Source organism: Pyricularia grisea, assembly GCF_004355905.1.
Source record: "Pyricularia grisea strain NI907 chromosome Unknown Pyricularia_grisea_NI907_Scaffold_8, whole genome shotgun sequence".
In the NCBI taxonomy this organism is placed as follows: Eukaryota; Fungi; Ascomycota; class Sordariomycetes; order Magnaporthales; family Pyriculariaceae; genus Pyricularia; species Pyricularia grisea.
The window spans coordinates 1,507,450-1,526,944 of NW_022156721.1; the positions used below are offsets into that span (position 1 = coordinate 1,507,450).

Consider the following 19,495-nt stretch of genomic DNA (forward strand, 5'->3'; position numbering starts at 1 on the left):
ACGTAAATTATAAGTAAAATAATTGGGTACGATTATTATCCACAATAAAATTCGTTTATAGTAATTTAAAAAATGAAAATACCAAAATAACCCCGTTTTACGCCAATTACGGATTTAATTTTATAATATATAGAAAATTTAAAACGATTATTATAATATTACGGGCCGATAAATAAGCAAATAAATTACAATAATTATATAAAAAGTTCCAGTAAAAATTAAAATTCATACGAAAAAAATAATAAAATACGCTAATTAATATCGGATAAAAGGATTATTTTTTAAGAAGGGAGGTAATATTTATTTTATTTAACGTAATATTAAAATACAGCGACCAAATAACAAATTAAATTTTAAAAAATTTGGATTTTTTAAAATTAATAAAGAAATTAATAATATTAATTACCGATTATTATTACCAAATATTATAAAAGTTTATCCAGTATCTTATATATTATTATTGGAATTAGCATTATACGGCACCAATATATAAAGAATTATCGAAATTAACGTATAAAAAATTTACAAAATAAAACGAATATTCGATTATAAACGTAACCACGGTAAAATAAAATATTTTATTAAATGAGAAAATTATAAATACGAAAAGAATATTTAAAAAAAATTTAACTATTTTTAAAATTGCCAAAAACAGTTCCGTTAATATTACCGAAAATTGGAATTATAAATAAATTAACCAAAAAAAGGACGATTAAAAAAATATTAGTTATCATTTTTAATGATTAAATTTGCAAATATTTAATTTTGCGGATTAATATTTAATACCGAAAACCAATTAATAATATTAATATAATCCAGAAAACGTAATTCCGGGATAAAATTAAATTTAGAAGGATTATTAAAGGCAATTCATTAATTTTTAAACGATTTTTTTCCGTAGTATTTTTTACCGATAATTTAACATTTAAACGAATAATTTTAACCTCGTTACAAAATTAAAAAAAACGTTTTTATTTACGCAAATATAATAACCGATTAAATCTTTCGGACAATTTTCGCTACAAACGTATAATATTTTATTATATACGGAAAATATTATTTTTAATTTTAAATTTTTACAATTCCAATTTTTTTTTATTTAATTAATTTATTGGGGAAATAAATTAAATTAAAATCCTATACGCGATAAAAAGATTATTTACAATTGGTAATAAAAACGGAAATAACGTTATATTTTTGATTATGACGGATATATTTATTATATCGAAAATTCGATAAAATTATATAATACGAATAACCGCGGATTTTATAAAAAAAATACGGTATAATTTTAAAACCTTCGAAAATAATAATTATAATTAAACGTTCGCGGCGAATAAAAAACGTGGAAATTAAACGGGTAAATTACGACCGTTTTTTTTAGTTTAAAACGATATTACGGTTAACGGAAAAAAACGAGAGAAATTTTGGGAAAAAATAATAGGAAAATAACCTATTTATACGGCCACGGGATTTGGTTTTGGGAAAAAAAACCTAATATTACGACCAAAATTAGGACCGATATAATTAAATAAAAACGGAGAAAATATCGGAAATTCAAATTAAAATTATTAAAAATTACGGACCAAAAATAAAAAAGGAAAAATACGAAAATTACGTAACGATAAAATAAAAAACCCTAATCCGATTACCAAAATAAAAATAACCACGATTATTGCCAAAAAAATAATTAAACCAGCGGTAATTACCCTGGGGTAATTATAATTATTTATATAAAAATAATTATATTTTGAATATAATTTATATAAAATACGTTTATTATTATATAAATAAATTCGATTTTAGGATTGTTTAATAGTAAATAAAGTTTAATTAATTTTAATATTTATTTAAAACCAATTATAATTTTACCCCAATTACAAAAAATACCCAATTCGCAATTAAACGTTTAATTGCTTCAACCCATTATATTTTACCATAAGAATAGGTTACCCCGATACCTTAATCGTAACATTGGTATTAAAATTATTATCGTGGAAAACGAATATTTAAATCCGGAAAACGAAAAAATTAAACACGATAGGTTTACGGAATTCTTCGGTTTTATTTATAATTTGGATAAATTAAATAATAATTTTAATTTTAATAAAAATAATATTATCGAAATAGCCGTTAATAATACCCTCATTCGGGCTAATATTAACCGTATGCCTGCATTATTTATTTTTATTTAAATTGGATTAAAATATAGCACAATTTTTATGGAAATTCTAACCAAAACGTTAAAACGGGTACGGAATAATATATCGTATGGGTGTAATTTAAGAAATTTTTAAATATAAAATATTGTTAAATAAATTGTTTTTTTTCGTATTTTATATTCGGTTAATAAAAAAAAAAAAAAATTAATAATAATAATAATAATAATAATAATAATAATAATAATAATAATAATAATAATAATAATAATAATAATAATAATAATAATAATAATGGAAAATCTATTATTTTATATTACGTTTATTTTGGTATAATTTCCTTCGGAATTTTACAAATGTTAATTTTAAAATATTTACGTATTCACGGGCTTTTCCCACGGGGGCCCGCGGGCTGCCAAAAAAAACCCGCGTTCAAACTTGGGCCGGGTTGGGCCCCCCCATAAATATCACAGTCTACCCGCGGGCCCCCCGACCCACCTATTTGGGCCGGCGCGGGCCCCCATGGGCGGGTTTTGGCAGGCCTTAACTGTGGTATAGACATTGTCCTGGAATCGCGAAATTCGCCCAAGTCGCCTTTCTAATGCAGCGTAAACCGGACCACTTGGGGATTATGTCGAGTTTGGGAACGCTGTGAATGGCAACCCGCAAAAACATCAGCCCATATTGAGCCTGATCGCCTGTTTTCTTCCCAGGTAGAAGCAGATGGTGGGAGGCAGTTGCAGTTGAAAGGGCGGCTGGAGAGGGTGACACGGATCTTCTCGACTCGGCGGAGGCCTTGACAAGGGCTGGACTTATGCGTTCGAGCTTGTTGGCTCTATAAATATTGATATGGAGGTAGCCTAGGTCGTTTTGGTTTCTCGCTGTCAAAGCCCTTCTCTCCCCCGACGAGAAATTGATCTCACGGCATCACATCTTCATCGCCGCGCAGCTTGATCCTCTGCAGCGACAGTCGCTGCCTCCACCGCAGCTCCCGGCCCTGACGGCACTGCGCTCCTGCCACTATTCTTCTCATCCTCATCCGTCCTGGTGCTGACGCTTTCCACCTCGTCCGCTTGCTGCTGCCCCTGCTGCTCCTGCTCCGGGTCCGGCTGTCTCGTCTTCCAGCGCACCATGTACCATGACCCAAACATTAGTCCGCTCCACATGAGGAACTGGAAGACGGTAGATGCCGGATATCCCTTTTTCCATTCGGGTGCTTCCACTGTGGGAAACTGAGGGTTGAAAAAAGGTTATTAGTACATCCGAGTGCTTCCTGGTGGTATAGGGCACACCGGGAGTATGCTCGAAACTTACAATCAAGAGTGGCACCCATATACTGGTCGAGAAACCCATTGTCATCATGGATGATATAATAAGACCGCGCTCGCCATAATTCTCCTTGAGGGTGAAGTTGACCCATGTGTACTGAGTTGAGTAGGGCAAAAAGACGGTTAGCAGTCTTTCAGTCGGCATTTGGTAGGCAGGTTGTCAGGGTGCAATGGAATACGAACCAAAATAGGTGATGCCATGCCTGAGAAACCACCAAAGTAAAACGCGACAAACTTGAGAGCATCGGGAATGTTCCAGATGGAGAGCATCAGACATGCAAAGAACATTGCGGACTGTGCTCGTGAACTTGGTTAGCAAAGCAATATTTTGCGCGATACCCAAAAGGGAAAAAAAAGGCAAACCCTTACAAACTGAAACGTCCACAGTCCCCGCAGACTCAGGGTCCCCGCCAAGGTTGTGCCCAGCCAGGAGCTGAAGGCTCGAATCAGGTCGATAAACGTCGGCAGCACATTCACCATCTCGATGGGGTAGTTGCTTGCACGGAGCCACAGCGCCATGTACGTGGTCCAGTAATTGGACAGGACCAGGCAGATGTACGTCGGCACGCAGATCCACCACATGGGCCGGCTGAGCGTGTACTTGAACGTCTTCCAAGTTATGCCCTCCTTTTCGACAACGGGGATGCGCTTGACGGCCAGGGCGTGCTCCTCCTCCGTCATCCACCAGCGGCGTTTTGAGATGGGCAGTCCGGGCCAGACGGCGTATCCTAGGAAGGAGATGGGCAGAGTGATGATTCCGTCTTGGAGTAGGCTTGCCGATTAGAATAATGCCCCATCTACTAGGTAGTTGGGGCTGCACTCACGAATGATGAACAGCCAGCGCCAGCCAGCGCGACCCATAACGCCGTTGAGGTTTTTGTAGGCGGCCGCTTGGAGGTATCCGGAGAACATGGAGCCAAGTGAATTACCCATGAACCAAACTCCAGCGCGCTTGAAGACCTCATCATTTTTGTACCAGCTTCCCACTGCGGAGGGAAACACGACATTCCGTTAGCTATGTCTGGCTAGGGGGGCTTGAGGATTTCGGAGTGTGGTGAAGATGTACATACAGATCAGATGCGTTCCACCAAAAGAAGAAGCCTCTAGAAAGCCGGTCAAGGCCCGCAGTACGTAGAGATGCCAATTTTGAGTTACTGTGGATTGACAGAAGCCGATGATGGCCCAGAATATCTGCAAAGTTGGGAGAAGCCAGATGGCTCTGCCAGGAGAAAGATTAGATAATACTGTGCATGCTACTCAATAGAGCAGTTCGTCTTCTGCATGCAACTCACAGCTTGCTCTTGGTCTGCAGTGTCATCAAGGGGATCTGCCCCAACACATAGGCCGTGTTATCTTGATTTTGGGATAATCTGGTCAGTGGGTTATAGCTAGCAGAATACAGTATGAGGAGTTGAGCTTACAGGCCATTTTGTAGTAGTTCAGCTCATTCCCAAAGGCATTGAGGTCCTCTCGCATGCCAGAGACGTAAGCATTGGTAATGTTTTGCTGTCCAAGAAACTGTATAGGTGGTTGACGAGGCCTCATTAGCACACTCCCGATTATCTTCCTTGGAAAGGTATGATGAGAATAGATCAAGTTTGGAACGTGTCGGTTTATGATTGCTTACGCGGCAAAAGACTACAGAAGGAGGGCATGTTAGATTCAGCCCTGACAATGGTAGGGATGACGATCACTCACAGCTCAATGACCCGAATATCAGAATAGCAAGATCCAGTTTCCTAAGAAGCTTCCTCTCCACTGGCGAGGAATCCGAGGCTGTGTGTCAAGACATGCCGCTGTCAGTCAGGGCTTTGCAAAGGTTGGGCTTGTAGCATGGCAAGTTACGGTTGCAGGGGGTAAAACGCACGGTACCAGTCAAAGACGGATATTATGACGGCGACCGCCTTGTTTCGCTTGATGGCTTTTCCGACACCCATCTTTTCTGGACGCTGCAGTTCAAACCGTCGAGACGAGGGTGTGCACTGCTGCTGATCTGGCTGAAGGAAGAAAATAATCCCACCAACGTCGGATGAATTTTCCTGGCTACCATGGATGGGGTGCTAAAGAAAAGGGCCGCTTAAGGAGATTGCAACCCTTTATCAGGCATCTATCCCGGTTCACTTGACCTCAATACCTCGGGAAGTTTCCATGCGCCCGAACGTCGGGGCAGTAGCAGTAGCATGGTATTGTCTGCAGCTATCTCTTGGCCGACAAAGAATACCTTCCTGGCTTATCTAGGTGTGTATAACGCAATGACAGCACTCATGGCGAACGTGTTATTGATACTGGAGCATTGTTGCTGAGGGAGGAGTGGAGAATGGAGAGATTGGGGTTGACGTGCTTTGTTATTCAGCGAACTGCGAGAGCTTCTCACCGAGAAACACTGGAGCAATCGACGGTAGATGTGGGGTATGAACCACTACCGGCCCGAGATGAACAGTGTATAATATTAGAATATCGTCGGGGTTAGACCAATCCTGGAGCGTGGGGGTTCTAATCAAAGGGCTTTGTCAGCATGCTAGCCCTAGGAGACTGAATGGTTGGAACGGGATATATCCCAAGCATGCACGTTGATGGTCTTGGCAGCGTCTGGAAAGTGGAGATTCAAGGTCGCGTTTGGATATGATGCCATCGGGGATATACATTGCGACAACGTGAAACTGTCCATCCAGACGCGACATTGATGCGGGGTAGCCACCAACGATGATGAGTTATGAGCGATACTCCATGGTGGACATGGGAGAAAATCGGAGTATTTGCCTCGGGGTAAACAGAGGAAATTATCGATCGTCAGGTAGCTTATCTGTTTGCGGGTTTTATGGTTGTATTTGCAGTTACCAAGGCAAGACACGAGCCTGACGTCCCGAAGTATTCCCGGAGTCATCCTTCCATTCTCCAGGATTTTCTGTGGTATTTGAAATGCCGTGCGGCAAGTCAAGTTTGCGTGACAGGGTCTAGGCTTGCAACTAGTTATGGGAATGGTCCCAAAGTCGACGAACTTGTGAGGGGAAGCATGAGCTTAATGCCTCGACCTGGAGATAAGACGGATTTTGCTACTCCGACGACGTCAGCTTTTCTTTCTTTTCTTGTTGCATTGTGTACTAAAGTGCCTTGCTCTATGGGGGCCGTTCCGTTATAAACAAGACCCTTGCTGGCCAACGCAGTCTCGTTCTGTTCACGTTCAATATACCCCTGGTCTTTACTCTTGACAAAATTCCATTCCACACAGAGCAGCAAAACAAACATAAAAACAAAATGCCATCAGCAGTCCCCAAATCATATCAATACACTCACGTGCCAGAGACCAAGGAGGATCTCGACTGGGCCGACCGTAAGTCCAGGACACTCCGGAACGCTGTCGAGTTTTATACTGACATATCGTCCGTTTGAACAGTTCCAACCGTGGACCTCGCCAAGTATGGCACACCTGAAGGAAATGCAGAGCTGGCCCAGACGTTGATCGAAGCCATCCGGACCAAAGGCTTCTTTTACGTCATCAACTATGGCATCTCTCAGGACGCAGTTGATCGCCAGTTCGCCCTGGGCCAAAGCTTTTACAAGTTGCCCCTGGAAGAGAAATTGAAATACGTCCCTGACCTCGAGAACGGCGTATACAACGGCTACCGTCCTGCAGGTCGTCGCATTATGGGCAACGGCCAACCTGACAAGGTTGAAGTTTGGAACATGGCGAGTAAGTGTCGCCACCCACCTTCCTGACATCTTTCCTAAACCTTTTACCCCTTTTTCCTCAGCTTCTAATACGCCCATACAGCAAACGATGGTCACATAACCCAGCCAGTGCCCCAACTAGTCCAAGACTCCCTCCCCGAGATCGAGTCCTTCGCCAAAGACCTACACGACAAGGTCCTCGACCCACTCAACCACCTGATCGCCCTGGCCCTGGAGCTACCACCCGACTTTTTCACCAAGCTGCACCAGTGGGACGTGCACGACGAGTCTCACCTCCGCTACATGAACTACGGCAAATACTCACCGGAAGAAGTCGAGCGGCTGGCAGGCGGGCACTGGGCCGACGGTCACACAGACCTGGGGACCATCACGCTGCTGTTCCGACAGCCGGTGGCGGCGTTGCAGATCAAGGACCACAGCACAGGGGAGTGGAAGTGGGCCAAGCCGCTCGACGGCAGCCTGACGGTCAACACGTGCGACGCCCTCAGCTTCCTGACCGGAGGGTACATCAAGTCGACGGTACACCGGGTCACGCTGCCACCCAAGGACCAGCGCCACGTCGACCGGCTCGGTTTGTTGTATTTTGCCAGGCCGCAGAACGATCTGGTGCTCAAGACGGTCGACTCGCCCGTCTTGAAGAGGGAAGGGTTCACGCAGAACGAGTTTGAGGCCGGTGGACATCGTGTGCCTACCATGGGAGGTGAGTAAAATCTATCATGAAGACTTGCATTCTAGGCCCGAGTACGGAAGACAGAGGCTGACATATCTATAACAATCCGCCAGAATTCACAACTCTCAAGCAAAGATGGCAGCAGAGCAAAGGATATCAACGAAAAGACGAACTCATCCTACCCGGGTTCACAGGCAAGATCATTAACTGAGATACTAAAGCCATTAGCCTTCGAATACAAAGGATGAAAGAGCTGCCAGATGCACAGATGCAAATTGTGAAAGTCCCCAACAAGCCCGTAGTTGGAATCAGATGAAAACGGACCGTTGGTGCGTCGAATTCAAAGTAAACTATGAGAATCCCATGGAGTTGGCCAATCATCATTATCTGTCAGATTGTATCAGCATTAATCTATCTCACCTACTTACTTTTCACTGTCGGTCAACTTAGTTTAAAGCTGACTGTAAAGGTTTACTGATGAAATGTAAGCTCCACGGAAAATGGCCACCAAGCAAAAGGCAGTCCGTCAGAATACACCCGGTTGCATAAGTGGGTTAAAAGCTGCTAGGGAATGTTAAGCTTATAAACGAAGATGGAAAAAAGTACGAAACCCCCAACACTAAAACGAAGCGCCACAACATTCTGGAGAGTTTGGAATACAAGATAAAGTAAACAATTCCTCAAAGGACCTGCGCAAACCAACATCCATTCAGTACGTGAACTCCCTTAAAACCGCTAAAAGCTTGTACAGTTTTGATAAAGACCTCGTATCTCCGATATTAACTTCGTACATAAACTTAAATCCTCTGCTCGATCGCAAATGTACGATAATTTTCAATTGTGCTTGATAATCAAAGTGGCCTATATTGTCCATGATACTCGAACTTTGGTTCCTGGGTTTGCGATTCGTTTTTTTCCGAAATCCAAACTTTTATCCGAGTAAACCAACCCACCGTCCATATTAATTACCAATTGCGTTCGTATTTCGTTTGCGTTGGTCGAAATTTTTGTTTTAATGGGAACGCCCATTGGCTTTAATTTTAGCGGGCCGTGGTTGTTGTGGTCAACCGAAACGTGCCTGGACTTCCGGACAACTTTCGCAATAAAAGCCTCAAATGGATTTTTTCTTTTTTTTCTTTTTTTTTTGCTGTTTCGTTCATTCAACAATGACGAGGTTGACTTGCTTGCCCCTCTTGACGATGTTACACTTTATCGTAACGGTTGTGACAGATGAAGATGCTGCCGATGAGATTTCCCCGCTGCCCAACATATCTGGAATCCAATCAGTGGTCACTCGCGTTGTTGGCACAAGCAGACTTCCGACGACAGGCTTATGTTTCTGTCGCGAGCCTGAGCAATAATAGTTGTACTTTAACCTACCCACCTACCAACCTACCTACCACCACCATTCTCACTACTTATATTACCAGACATACTATCGAGCATATAAAACTTTAGGCAAATTGTGGTGTAAATACCTCGTGAAAATAGTCGTGTAGATGGCGGTCCCTAGGATAGACACTCCTGTACAGGCTAAAAGGTGTATTATTTTGAAGGTACTATCAGAATTGCAGAGGGTCTTGAAGGCGTCCCTGAAAAAAATGATTGCTTGGTTTAAGTTTTGGCGCCCGGGGCAAAGTGCCGCCTGAATCGGCGACCAGCATCAGCCGAAACGACGGCAGTTCTCCATGTACCTTACACTTCATCTGTAAAGTCATATCACCGCAAAGAATCTATTGCATCGCATAACTTCCTTTCAAAGATAGTAACTACCACAGCTCCCACTTCTGTCCTCCCATGGCGCACAGCCTGTTGAACAGCTCATCCCTCTTGGGAACCGCCGTCAGCACCTTCGACTCTCCCGACCTGTCAATGATTTCGAGACCGTCGTTGATATCTCGCTCAAGAGCCCAACCGATGGCCAGCTTGCTCTTGACCCCGAATCCAGCATGCTTTTTGAGCTCCTTGATTTGTCCCACGGGAACCACCCAAGCAGGGTTCAGCTGCATCAAATTCGCGTCGTTAGAACCAGGTCCATCTGGATTCTCTCCCGCAGCCCGCCGCGCCGCAGTCGCCGTCTTAATGTCAGAAAACGACACCACCGGCTCTCCGTCCTGCCACGCCACGCACACGAACCCCTCCTTCCCCTCCCAGCGGCCAGAGAACCTCACTGGGCCTCCTTCAGCGTGTTCGTTGCTGATGTCTTCCTTGTCTGGCACAGCTCCTAGCCTGTTCTTGGCCGACTGCTTGTTCGTCCCAACCTTTGACCTTGCCTTGTTGACCGCCAGCCCGGCCTTGACTCCTACCTTGGTCCCTCCCCTGAGCAAACCGAGCAGCTTGCTAGCCTTGCCGCTGTGCTTGTTCTGCGTCGACGTGAGTTCTGGATCCTCGCCCCCGGCACGGTCCAACTTTTCATCGTCGCGCTCGGCAGCGTCGTCGAGGTCGTGATCTGATGCGGCCAGGGGCCGGTCTCCGCCCGGCGCAGCCTCGATTACGTTCGGGTCGCCCAGGTCTATCGGGTTCTTAGGGGGTGGTCCGGTGATCTGTGGAGGTGGCGGCAAGGGGCAGCGGTTCGCCTCGGCATGGCGGAGGAGGGTGATTGCGACTTGTGCGTTGGTAGGGACGCCTTTGAGGAGCGTGCTGTTAAAAGTGTTCAAAAGTCGTGTCAGCTTCTTTGCTGTGGCTTGAATGGGTCTAAAGGCATATGCTTTGCTTAAGCAGACTTACTTGTTAATGTGTAATACCTTTCTCCAGTTGGGGTACGCCCAGTCAAGCCAGTTCGTCACGGAACTGATGACAGGGTCACCAAAGAAGACAAAGCCGAATACAAGTGAGATAATTCTATTCACTGTGTGTGCCGACATAAAAAGCGATGCAAGGAACAATGGTGCGACCGTTGACGCAAGACGTAGCTTGTGCAGGTACGGATGAAAAGGGGGTGATGGAGACAACGCGCTGGTTCGATTTGATTAGTTTCACTTTGTGTATAATATAGAGTAAGGCACATTGGATATTGGACGTCAACCAGCAGATGAAACCTTACTTTGCAAATCGCTCGTATGTGTCCGACGTCAATGTCATCATGTGGAGCAGCGGTCTCATTTTCGACCACATAAGCGTCTCCATAGGCTGCTTTGTCTTGTCCTGTGATGGCTTCGGCACGCCAGCCGCCTTGTCCTTTGCCGATGCGATAGCAGTGGCCGCCTCGTCTGGGTCCGGCATGTCATCGGTCATGTGCTTCTCTCCTTCCTCGTTATCAGGCTGACTCTTGGGATCCTGAGCGGTCAGCGTGTTGACGGCGATGCCCGCGACGCCCGTCACAAAGTTGCTGGCCTCGTTCTCGACTGTTTCGCCTTTGCTGTGCTCGGGGGCGCCGGTCGCGGAGTCGACGGAGCCGAGCACGCCGGACTCGGGCTTTGTAGGTCCGCCCGTGTGCCTGTCGACGAGGGATACGGGAGCGGGTGGGAAGGCTAGGTTGCGAGCGCGCTCGGAGATGATAAGCGCGATGACGGAGGCGAAAAGGAGTGGGAATAGCAAGTCAATTGCCCATGCAGTGAGGTATGCCTGATTAATTTCATCGATGCCGGGAAAGTCAGTCTGAGGGACTATTTTGGGTGGATGTCATAACAGGAAGAACTTCCTCCTCGGGGTTTCTTACGGCGCAAAAGATTCCTGTTCTTCTGGGCTCACGCCACGATCTTAGCCGGGCGACATGTTTGGCTGATGCAATAAGTCCCAGGATCTAAAGATTCAGCGCCGCATATTAATACAACCGAATATCTAGGTTGGAAATTTGCAACCGCTAGTGTGGTATACGTACCATGCCCATGTATAACCTCTCAAATTGACTGCGGAGCTTGTTGGCAGAGAACTCGGCCCCGTCGGCCAGGTAGAAATCCAGTTCACCAACCGGAACATCAGACGTCTCCTTGAGGAAGAAGACTTGCTAGATTTTCCCTTGATATCAGTACATATAGTCACTGCAACCAAAATCTTATTCCAGACGCACCTTGTCAAACCTCCGTATAAATGTCCAGAGGTCCTCGTTGTCGATTCCGGCAATTAGATTGTCTGGCATCTCTTTCGGGTCCCTCTGCCATCCCAAGTCGACGAGCTGTTCTTGATCGTGGTCAATCTGTGCTGCGCCCTTATTCTCGCCTGGGTCGGAGAAAGCCAGAGCATGGGAATCACTTGGCATCTCGCGTATGCTCGAGGCTTGGTGTTGGTCGGCGTCCGGGTGGATGGTTGCCGGCTCCGGGACCAGGTCCCGGAGATGAACACCCGTATTGATGGACATGTCTTTTCACAATTGCTGTGATTTGAAACTGTTCTTCGTGTTGGTTCGTATGTGATTGCAGGGTGAGGCTTGGGTCAAAAGAAGTCGAAAACCTGTCTTTTAGAACCAGGATTTGTGGCACACCGAGCAAAAGGAAAAGCACCTTGGAGTAGAAGTCCATGACAATAAAGAAATTGAATGGTAAAAAAAACCTTGCATGGGTAAAGTGAAGGGGCGACGCAAAAATGTTGCAAATTGTGTCGTGATGATGACGCTTCGAATTCCCAATTGGGATAACGTTGCGTACCCCCTGTTCGGCACCCCCCCTGTTCGGCACCCAAAAATAACAACACTTTTATTTTTATCCTCCAACTTCTATTATAAATATCTCGATGAATCTTTCACTTTTGGATTTACTTTTTTCTAATCTTGATTCTCCATTTTCCAATGAAGCAATATACTGAAAAACAGCTTATATCTGCAATTAACGACGTCAATAATGGCAATCCAATTGCAAAAACCTCCCGAAAATGGGGAATACCTAGGTCTACACTTCAAAGTCGACTTAAAGGTTCTCAAGCTTATAAAAAAGCACAAAGCCCTTTTCAAAGGCTTTCTACGGAACAGGAAAAGCATTTGGCTGATTGGGTACTTACCCAAACAGCTTTAGGGCTTCCGCCAACGCATCAAGAATTACGCTTTTTTGCCGAACGAATTCTTCAAGCCGCCGGAGAGACAAAAGGCCTTGGAAAACGTTGGATAACTCGTTTTTTGGCTCGTTATCCAATCCTTAAGACCCAAAGGCCCCGTCGAATAGATAACGCCCGGGTTAATGGCGCTACTACGGAGGTAATTAAATCTTGGTGGCTTTATATTACGAACCCGGTTATTAACGCTATTAAACCGGAAAACCGTTGGAATATGGACGAAACCGGTATAATGGAAGGTAAAGGATCTAACGGCCTGGTATTAGGGCTTAACGGGATCCGGCCGTTGCAACGGAAAGAGCCCGGAACGCGGGGTTGGACGACTATAATCGAATGTATATCGGCTACGGGCGTTGCCCTCCCTCCCCTTGTTATATTTAAGGGAAAAAACGTACAACAACAATGGTTTCCGACGGATTTAAGCCTTTTCGATAATTGGAAATTTCACGCAACCGAAAACGGGTGGACAAATAACGAAACGGCTATCGAATGGTTAAAAAAAGTGTTTATTCCGTATACCCAACCTTTAACCCCTGAAAAGCGGTTATTAGTTTTGGATGGCCATGGATCACATATAACGGACGAATTTATGCTTCTTTGCTTGCAAAACAATATTCAACTCCTATATTTACCCCCTCATTCGTCACACGTTCTCCAACCATTGGATCTATCGGTTTTTGGGCCGTTAAAAGAAGCTTATCGACGTCAACTTGGATTTGTTAGCCAATTTTGCTGTTCAACAATTATTGGAAAACGAAATTTCCTACTTTGTTATCGAAAAGCCAGATTAAAAGCATTTATAGCAAAAACCATTCAATCTGGTTGGCGTACAACGGGGTTATGGCCGGTAAACTTGGTTAAACCACTTTTAAGCCCTTTTTTGTTAGAAAATAGCAATGCCAACGTTATAAAAGATAAAAACAACGGTTTGCAAAGGGATAAAACACCGGAAAGCCCAGCCCAAAAAATTAACGACCCGTCTTTACTTATTTGGAAAACCCCTAAAACGACCCGAGATGTCCGATTTCAACTGCAAAAACTTTCCCAATCCAACAAAACCAACGCTACTTCACGTCTTTTATTTGCAAAAGTCCAAAAAAGCTTCGAAGCTAAAGATACCCTTTTGGCTAGCGCCCAGCAAAAAATCAGCTTATTGGAAGCACAACTGGAGGCAATACGGCCGGTTAAAAGGAGGAGGGTGGTTCCGGATCCAAACGAGCTTTTGGTTAACAAACAGAACATTATTGGATTGCAGGAAAAGGATATAGAAAATTTGGAACCTTTAGCTGATGAAGAAGAGGTTAATGAACCGGAGAAGCGTGAAAACGATTGTATTTTTGTCCGTTGATAATTTTATATTTAAATCAGCTTATAAAAGTAGGCATTTCGTTGTTAGATTTTCAGGGTGCCGAACAGGGGGGGTGCCGAACAGGGGGTACGCAACGTTATGATTGGGCTTGGCTGGGTGACACTGTGACACAATCCAGCACCACCGCCAGAAGGAGGTAAGGATACGACCAAAATAGACGTCAACTTGGCGAAAATTCCAGGGAAGAAGCGGGATTTCTTTTTTCATGTCACAACACTTCACTGATTTGCAACAAACAACTTTTTTAAACTGCTCGATAGCCGTTTCGTCATTTGTCCACCCGTTTTCGGTTGCACAAAAATTGCCAATTGTCGAAAAGGTCTAAACTGGTTAAAATCCATTGCTGTTGTACGCTTTCCCCTTAAACATAACGAGGGGAGGGAGGGCGACACCCGTAGACGAAATGCATTCGATTATATTTGTCCAACTCCGCGTTACTGGCTTTTTTCGCTGTGACGGCCGGATCCTGTTAAAGCCTAATACCAGGCCACTGAAACATTTGGGCCGTTTCTATTATACCTGTTTTATACATATTCCAACGATTTTCGGATCTGATAGCGTTAATAACGGGATTGGTAATATAAAGCTAACAAGATTTAATAACCTCCGTAATAGCGCCACTAACCCGGGCATTTTCTATCGACGGGGCCTTTGGTTTTTGAAGATTGGATAACGAATTAGAAAAACTGGTTATTCAGAGCACAAAATCGTCCCGGGTTTTACTTGAAAAATGCGCGCTTGGAATGGACGGGGCGATTCCAGGCGAAGGCCTAAAAATGGTCCTTCACCGCTCCTAGTTCTCATTTGTAACGGCATTCCATCTTCGAGTACAAACATATCAGAAGTGCTTCTCCCTCAGTAAAACCGCACTCAACCGCTTCCCCATATGTGTTTTATCAATACCTTTACAGTTTGTTACAGGGATCCTTGAAGGGCCCGGGCTCGCAGCCGTAATCTCCTGCCCCCAACGGGTCATTGTCGCGAGGCATCTGATCCATCTGCGTATGTGATCAAACATAAAGTTGTGTGCGACTTGCTGGTCCATGACGAAGGATTGGGGGTGCATTTTGTGAAGGGCTCGTTCCTATTGGCCGTTACCTCCACGGAGCCTTAAGGATGACTTCCGACACTCAACTGGGGTATTTTTGTGTGGATCTGCACCTTACGAGATTCCTCTCGCTAGCCGCTTCTCAAGTATGTATAAGTTGACAGGAGGAAAGCATGCAGTCTCTCACGGGTATTGCCACGTATTACTTTTGGACACTGTTTGGATCAAATGAGAGACAATCCAACGATAACTATGAAATTATCCTTGCATAAATACATGAGCTTGGTATTGATGGAGTGATCTGGAACAACAACCATTCCAAGGCTTGGCAATGACGCGACTACAAATTCACTGTAAATTGGAGGGAACACTAGACTAAGAGCGCCCATCATGCCATGACTGATGGAGCCCTCTCCTTTGCGGCCCATTGGATAAAGGCACATAGGGATGCATTTTGACCCGCGGAATAATGGGGCTGGTGTAGCGCACATACTAGATTTACTGGTCTAGAGCGTCCTGCGGCTTGCTTGAAGCTGAGGTCCTTTTGTATAAACAAAACTCCCATCATAGGCGTTGATAGCAGCAACGCTGAGGTAACAGCTTGTTGCCAAGCAGCCAGGCTTTAACTTGAGTCTGTAGGAACGAGACCCTTGGGTTCTGAACAGAAGAGGTGTTGGAACTGGATAGACCTCTGTTCGAGATTTTGGCTTTGGAATAGTATACCCTGCAAAATTCGGGTACCTGGCTTTAGTGCAGACTTTGGCAAGACGTGGCATCGTCCAATTGCCGGCGCCATCTAACTAGATAGTTTATTGAATAATACGAGTAGCCGGGGCGCCTTGGTATTGACGTCTCAAAGCTTTGAAGCAATATTATTATCCCATATCAGATTTCTGCTCTATTGGTAAACGATTTAGATAACATGGAGAGATAAAGATTTCAGCCATGTTCGCGCAGTCATCTGATGTTGTATTTGCTTTTCCCGGGAGCACCATCAATGTCTACGCTCTTTTTACTACACACCTTGTGTCACTCGTTCATCTTTATCTTTGAAAATGCATTATCCCTGCATTTGCTTGATATTTCATGCTATGTTTGTCGGCACCTGTCTGGCTCAGAAAGACATTACTCAGTGCCCAACTGCCGAGATGAACCATCCAAGACAGCCAGAGTAGTAGACCCTGGGCCGCCTGCCCCAAAACAGCGATTATAATGGTTACTCGATACAGATCCTTCCCAATGTGAAGACGGACCAGACTTGCCAGCGAATGTGCGCCTCGAATGGTGCATGTTCCATGGCAGTCTTTGACAAGATCTAAGTCAACCCACCCCTTCACGGAAACACGGATACCCAACAATCCACATAAAGGTTTCGCAACAGTAAATTTACAGCACTTTTATGAATATAAACTGACTACTGGGATATACAATCAAATATATCTTCGTAATGTTCTCCCTCTGAAGTTTCTGAATCTTAGTCTCAACCGCCCCAACTATAAACTGTGCATCAAAAACACCCTTTATAAACGTAAACGTAGAGTTTGGGTCTGGGTGCACCTTTTTTTCTGTTACGAGGTCGTAGCTACTCAATTCTGGCCTCCAAAATTCGATTTGACGTGATTTATAGGCTATTTCAACGTTTTTTTCTAACCATGCCTTTTTCAACGCTACGGAATAACGTTCTGCACGTAAAATTTGTACCTTCCGATTGGGTATATCGGTTAAACGTTTGCCTTAAATTTGCAAAACCCTAACGGGGCTTTTCATACCGCTGTTAAAGTAATTCGATCAATTAAAGCTTTAATAAGGGCTTCGCCTTGGTTTTTCGATGCCTTTATGTCTTAATTGAGGTATACTTTTTGACGTTAATCAACGTTTTCGAGTAATAGGGGGCCAAATAAAGGTTTGCCCGTATTAATAGGCAAATACCACTCGCTGTGAAACCAATCGTATAATATGGTATGTTAAAGCTTTATTTCGTACTTTGATCATTTACAAGTGTTTAATCCATAGGCTTAGCTCGTTGTAATTGTAGTGTATGGTTCCTGGCCAAAAATCAATTAATCGGTTTTCTTTTTTTCAACGGGTAAAATATCTCAAGCAAATATGATCCGGATCGCGATTTTCTTATGAAGTCTTTTCATGTTGGGGGTTATCCCAATGTCTTTCAACAGGAACACCACTCGGACAATATTAAGTTTCGGGTTTTATCGAACTTTGGGCGTGGAACATTATTTTGGGAACGGGATTGGCGGCCTTGAAATCATTTCCGAAATGTAATGGTTAGAACTTTTTTTTTGACGGCCGTTGCATATGGCTCCGTCGAGGACGGTCTAAACGTCTTGGAGTAGATTTAACTCCTAAAACTGCTTCATGTTGTAAATAGCTTTGAAATGAGCCTAATAATAACGTTGTAGGATCAAAACTGACGAAAACCTTTGGCAACATGTTCGTAATGTTGAAACGAGGGTGTGGGTCGACAGGGTATCCGTTATGGTTTGAGCGTCGGTAGTCTAGGTGTAATTAGATGTAGTCATTGGGGATATTCCCGTCTGTACCTGAAAGACAGCCCGTGCGTACAACTTCGTGGTATGGTTAAAAGACACAAAAGCCACGACATCGAAAAGGTATTTGGGTAAAGAGTTAAACCAAGCGATTTCTCAAATCACATTGGGCAAAAGCACCCGAGAATACAATTGTCATCTCAACGCCAATTTGAATAACCCCCAAGCGATCGGCACCACAAAACCTCTCGCAATTGTGGATACCGCTCAGGGTCATAGTTCCCATTTGTAGCAAACGGGGTTTCAACTCTGAAGAAATAGCTAGGCACCTACACAGTTCGTGTCTCCCTTCGCCCGATAAGTTGATATACGGTTTCAGCAGTCGCTAAAAACGCATTCCTCCGAACCTCTCCACGCGAACCATCGATAACGTATTTAATAATAATATCTCACTTTGTCAAGGAGAGACGGCGGTTAATACCTCGACGCAACGTAGGTGTGGCTTATCCTACAACCCCTTTTTAGTTTGGGTGTTTTGTATCGTTGGAAACGACTCTTAGCGCGCATGTTTTTCTAAAAAAAAAAGCATCCCGCGACGAATATAAACTTTATCAACATGCAGAAGTCCCAAAAAAGCCGGCAGGCGACGCGCTGATTAACTATATATCATCATAACCACATCCGCGGATCATTTCCACAAATTTGCTCCCAACACCTTCTTTTATCTGTTACCGTACATCGGAGTTCAAAAGTAGTATTGGACTGGTCCAATTATACGATTCTCTACTCCTAGAACATGCTTATTTCCCCTTCCACAAGATTATATCCCACAATGCAATTCTTCACACTCGCAACCCTCCTCCTGGCCGCCACGGGCGCCAATGCTGCCAGCGGCTTGGTTGGGACCTGTAATAAACTTAAACTCTCTGGCGACACTTTGTCTGCCGCGTGCGTGGCTGCCAATCAAATGGATAAAGTAACTACCAGCCTCGAGCTCAAAGATTGCTACTATGTCCTTGGCGATGGCATCGCAAAGTGCGGGAGGGGAGGGTAAGTGTCTTTTCTTTTTTCCCTCCCTTTTTTTACTTCTTTTAGCTATTGACAGCAAATTATCTTTACAGCGTTGGCGGGTGCTCCTTCGGAAGCCTTATTGATCCGGAGGGGTTCGCCAAGGTACAGATCACCTGCCCTGACAGCAATAGCAAACAGGTTGCAACCACGGTTAACCTTAGTGAGTTGAACGCCACCCTCACCTGCATTTAGGTAGCCAGGTTCAACTTTGAGAAAAAATTCGATTAACCGTTTCCCACCCCGGCTCCAGATGATTGCATTGGCAACAACAATACCCAGCTTAATTGCAATCCGTAAAAGGACTCGCACTGATCGCGAGAGGACAGATGATTGGAGTTGGATTTCAACGGATCTTTCGTATGGAATAATGGCTTGGCTTAGTGTTCTGTCGGCTGCAATTTTGGAAGTAGGGGCCCTGCGGGCATTGCAATATACCCTGTCGTTTTAAAAATAATGTCCCAGATGGAACATATGACATGCAGAGCACCAGTCTTAGTCTTATCTGAGCCGGGAATAGGCCTCGCACGGCGCCACGCAGGATCGTATGCTAGCCTCCATCTGCCCCGATGGAGGGGCCTTCGTCGGGCTAGTAAAACTCATCGTCTCCGCACTGGATGTAGACTGCTGGCTGTATGCTGATGGAAAGATGAGCCTGGGTGGGCGCTTTGTCGGT

The 19,495-nt window shown here is 44.4% G+C and overlaps 4 protein-coding genes across 4 annotated transcripts; 2 read left to right on the forward strand and 2 right to left on the reverse strand.

Annotated features, from left to right (window-relative positions):
• Positions 1-3,094: 3,094 nt before the first annotated feature.
• On the reverse strand, positions 3,095-5,424 carry PgNI_12118 (uncharacterized protein; the record flags this gene model as incomplete). The annotated part of the gene is made up of 11 exons (XM_031132073.1): positions 3,095-3,391; positions 3,474-3,584; positions 3,671-3,781; positions 3,857-4,248; positions 4,312-4,473; positions 4,558-4,706; positions 4,780-4,840; positions 4,909-5,005; positions 5,115-5,125; positions 5,186-5,263; positions 5,355-5,424. 11 exons carry the CDS (start codon positions 5,422-5,424, stop codon positions 3,095-3,097), a joined length of 1,539 nt encoding a protein of 512 aa, XP_030977241.1.
• Positions 5,425-6,742: 1,318 nt separating this feature from the next.
• On the forward strand, positions 6,743-8,058 carry PgNI_12119 (uncharacterized protein; the record flags this gene model as incomplete). The annotated part of the gene is made up of 4 exons (XM_031132074.1): positions 6,743-6,818; positions 6,882-7,178; positions 7,260-7,877; positions 7,961-8,058. The coding sequence occupies 4 exons, from the start codon at positions 6,743-6,745 to the stop codon at positions 8,056-8,058; spliced, it is 1,089 nt and encodes a 362-aa protein (XP_030977175.1).
• Positions 8,059-9,616: 1,558 nt separating this feature from the next.
• Positions 9,617-12,144, reverse strand: PgNI_12120 (uncharacterized protein; the record flags this gene model as incomplete). The annotated part of the gene is made up of 6 exons (XM_031132075.1): positions 9,617-10,487; positions 10,575-10,802; positions 10,891-11,411; positions 11,506-11,589; positions 11,668-11,793; positions 11,857-12,144. The coding sequence occupies 6 exons, from the start codon at positions 12,142-12,144 to the stop codon at positions 9,617-9,619; spliced, it is 2,118 nt and encodes a 705-aa protein (XP_030977293.1).
• A 6,439-nt stretch (positions 12,145-18,583) lies between these two features.
• Positions 18,584-19,014, forward strand: PgNI_12121 (uncharacterized protein; the record flags this gene model as incomplete). The annotated part of the gene is made up of 2 exons (XM_031132076.1): positions 18,584-18,801; positions 18,873-19,014. 2 exons carry the CDS (start codon positions 18,584-18,586, stop codon positions 19,012-19,014), a joined length of 360 nt encoding a protein of 119 aa, XP_030977244.1.
• Positions 19,015-19,495: the final 481 nt, after the last annotated feature.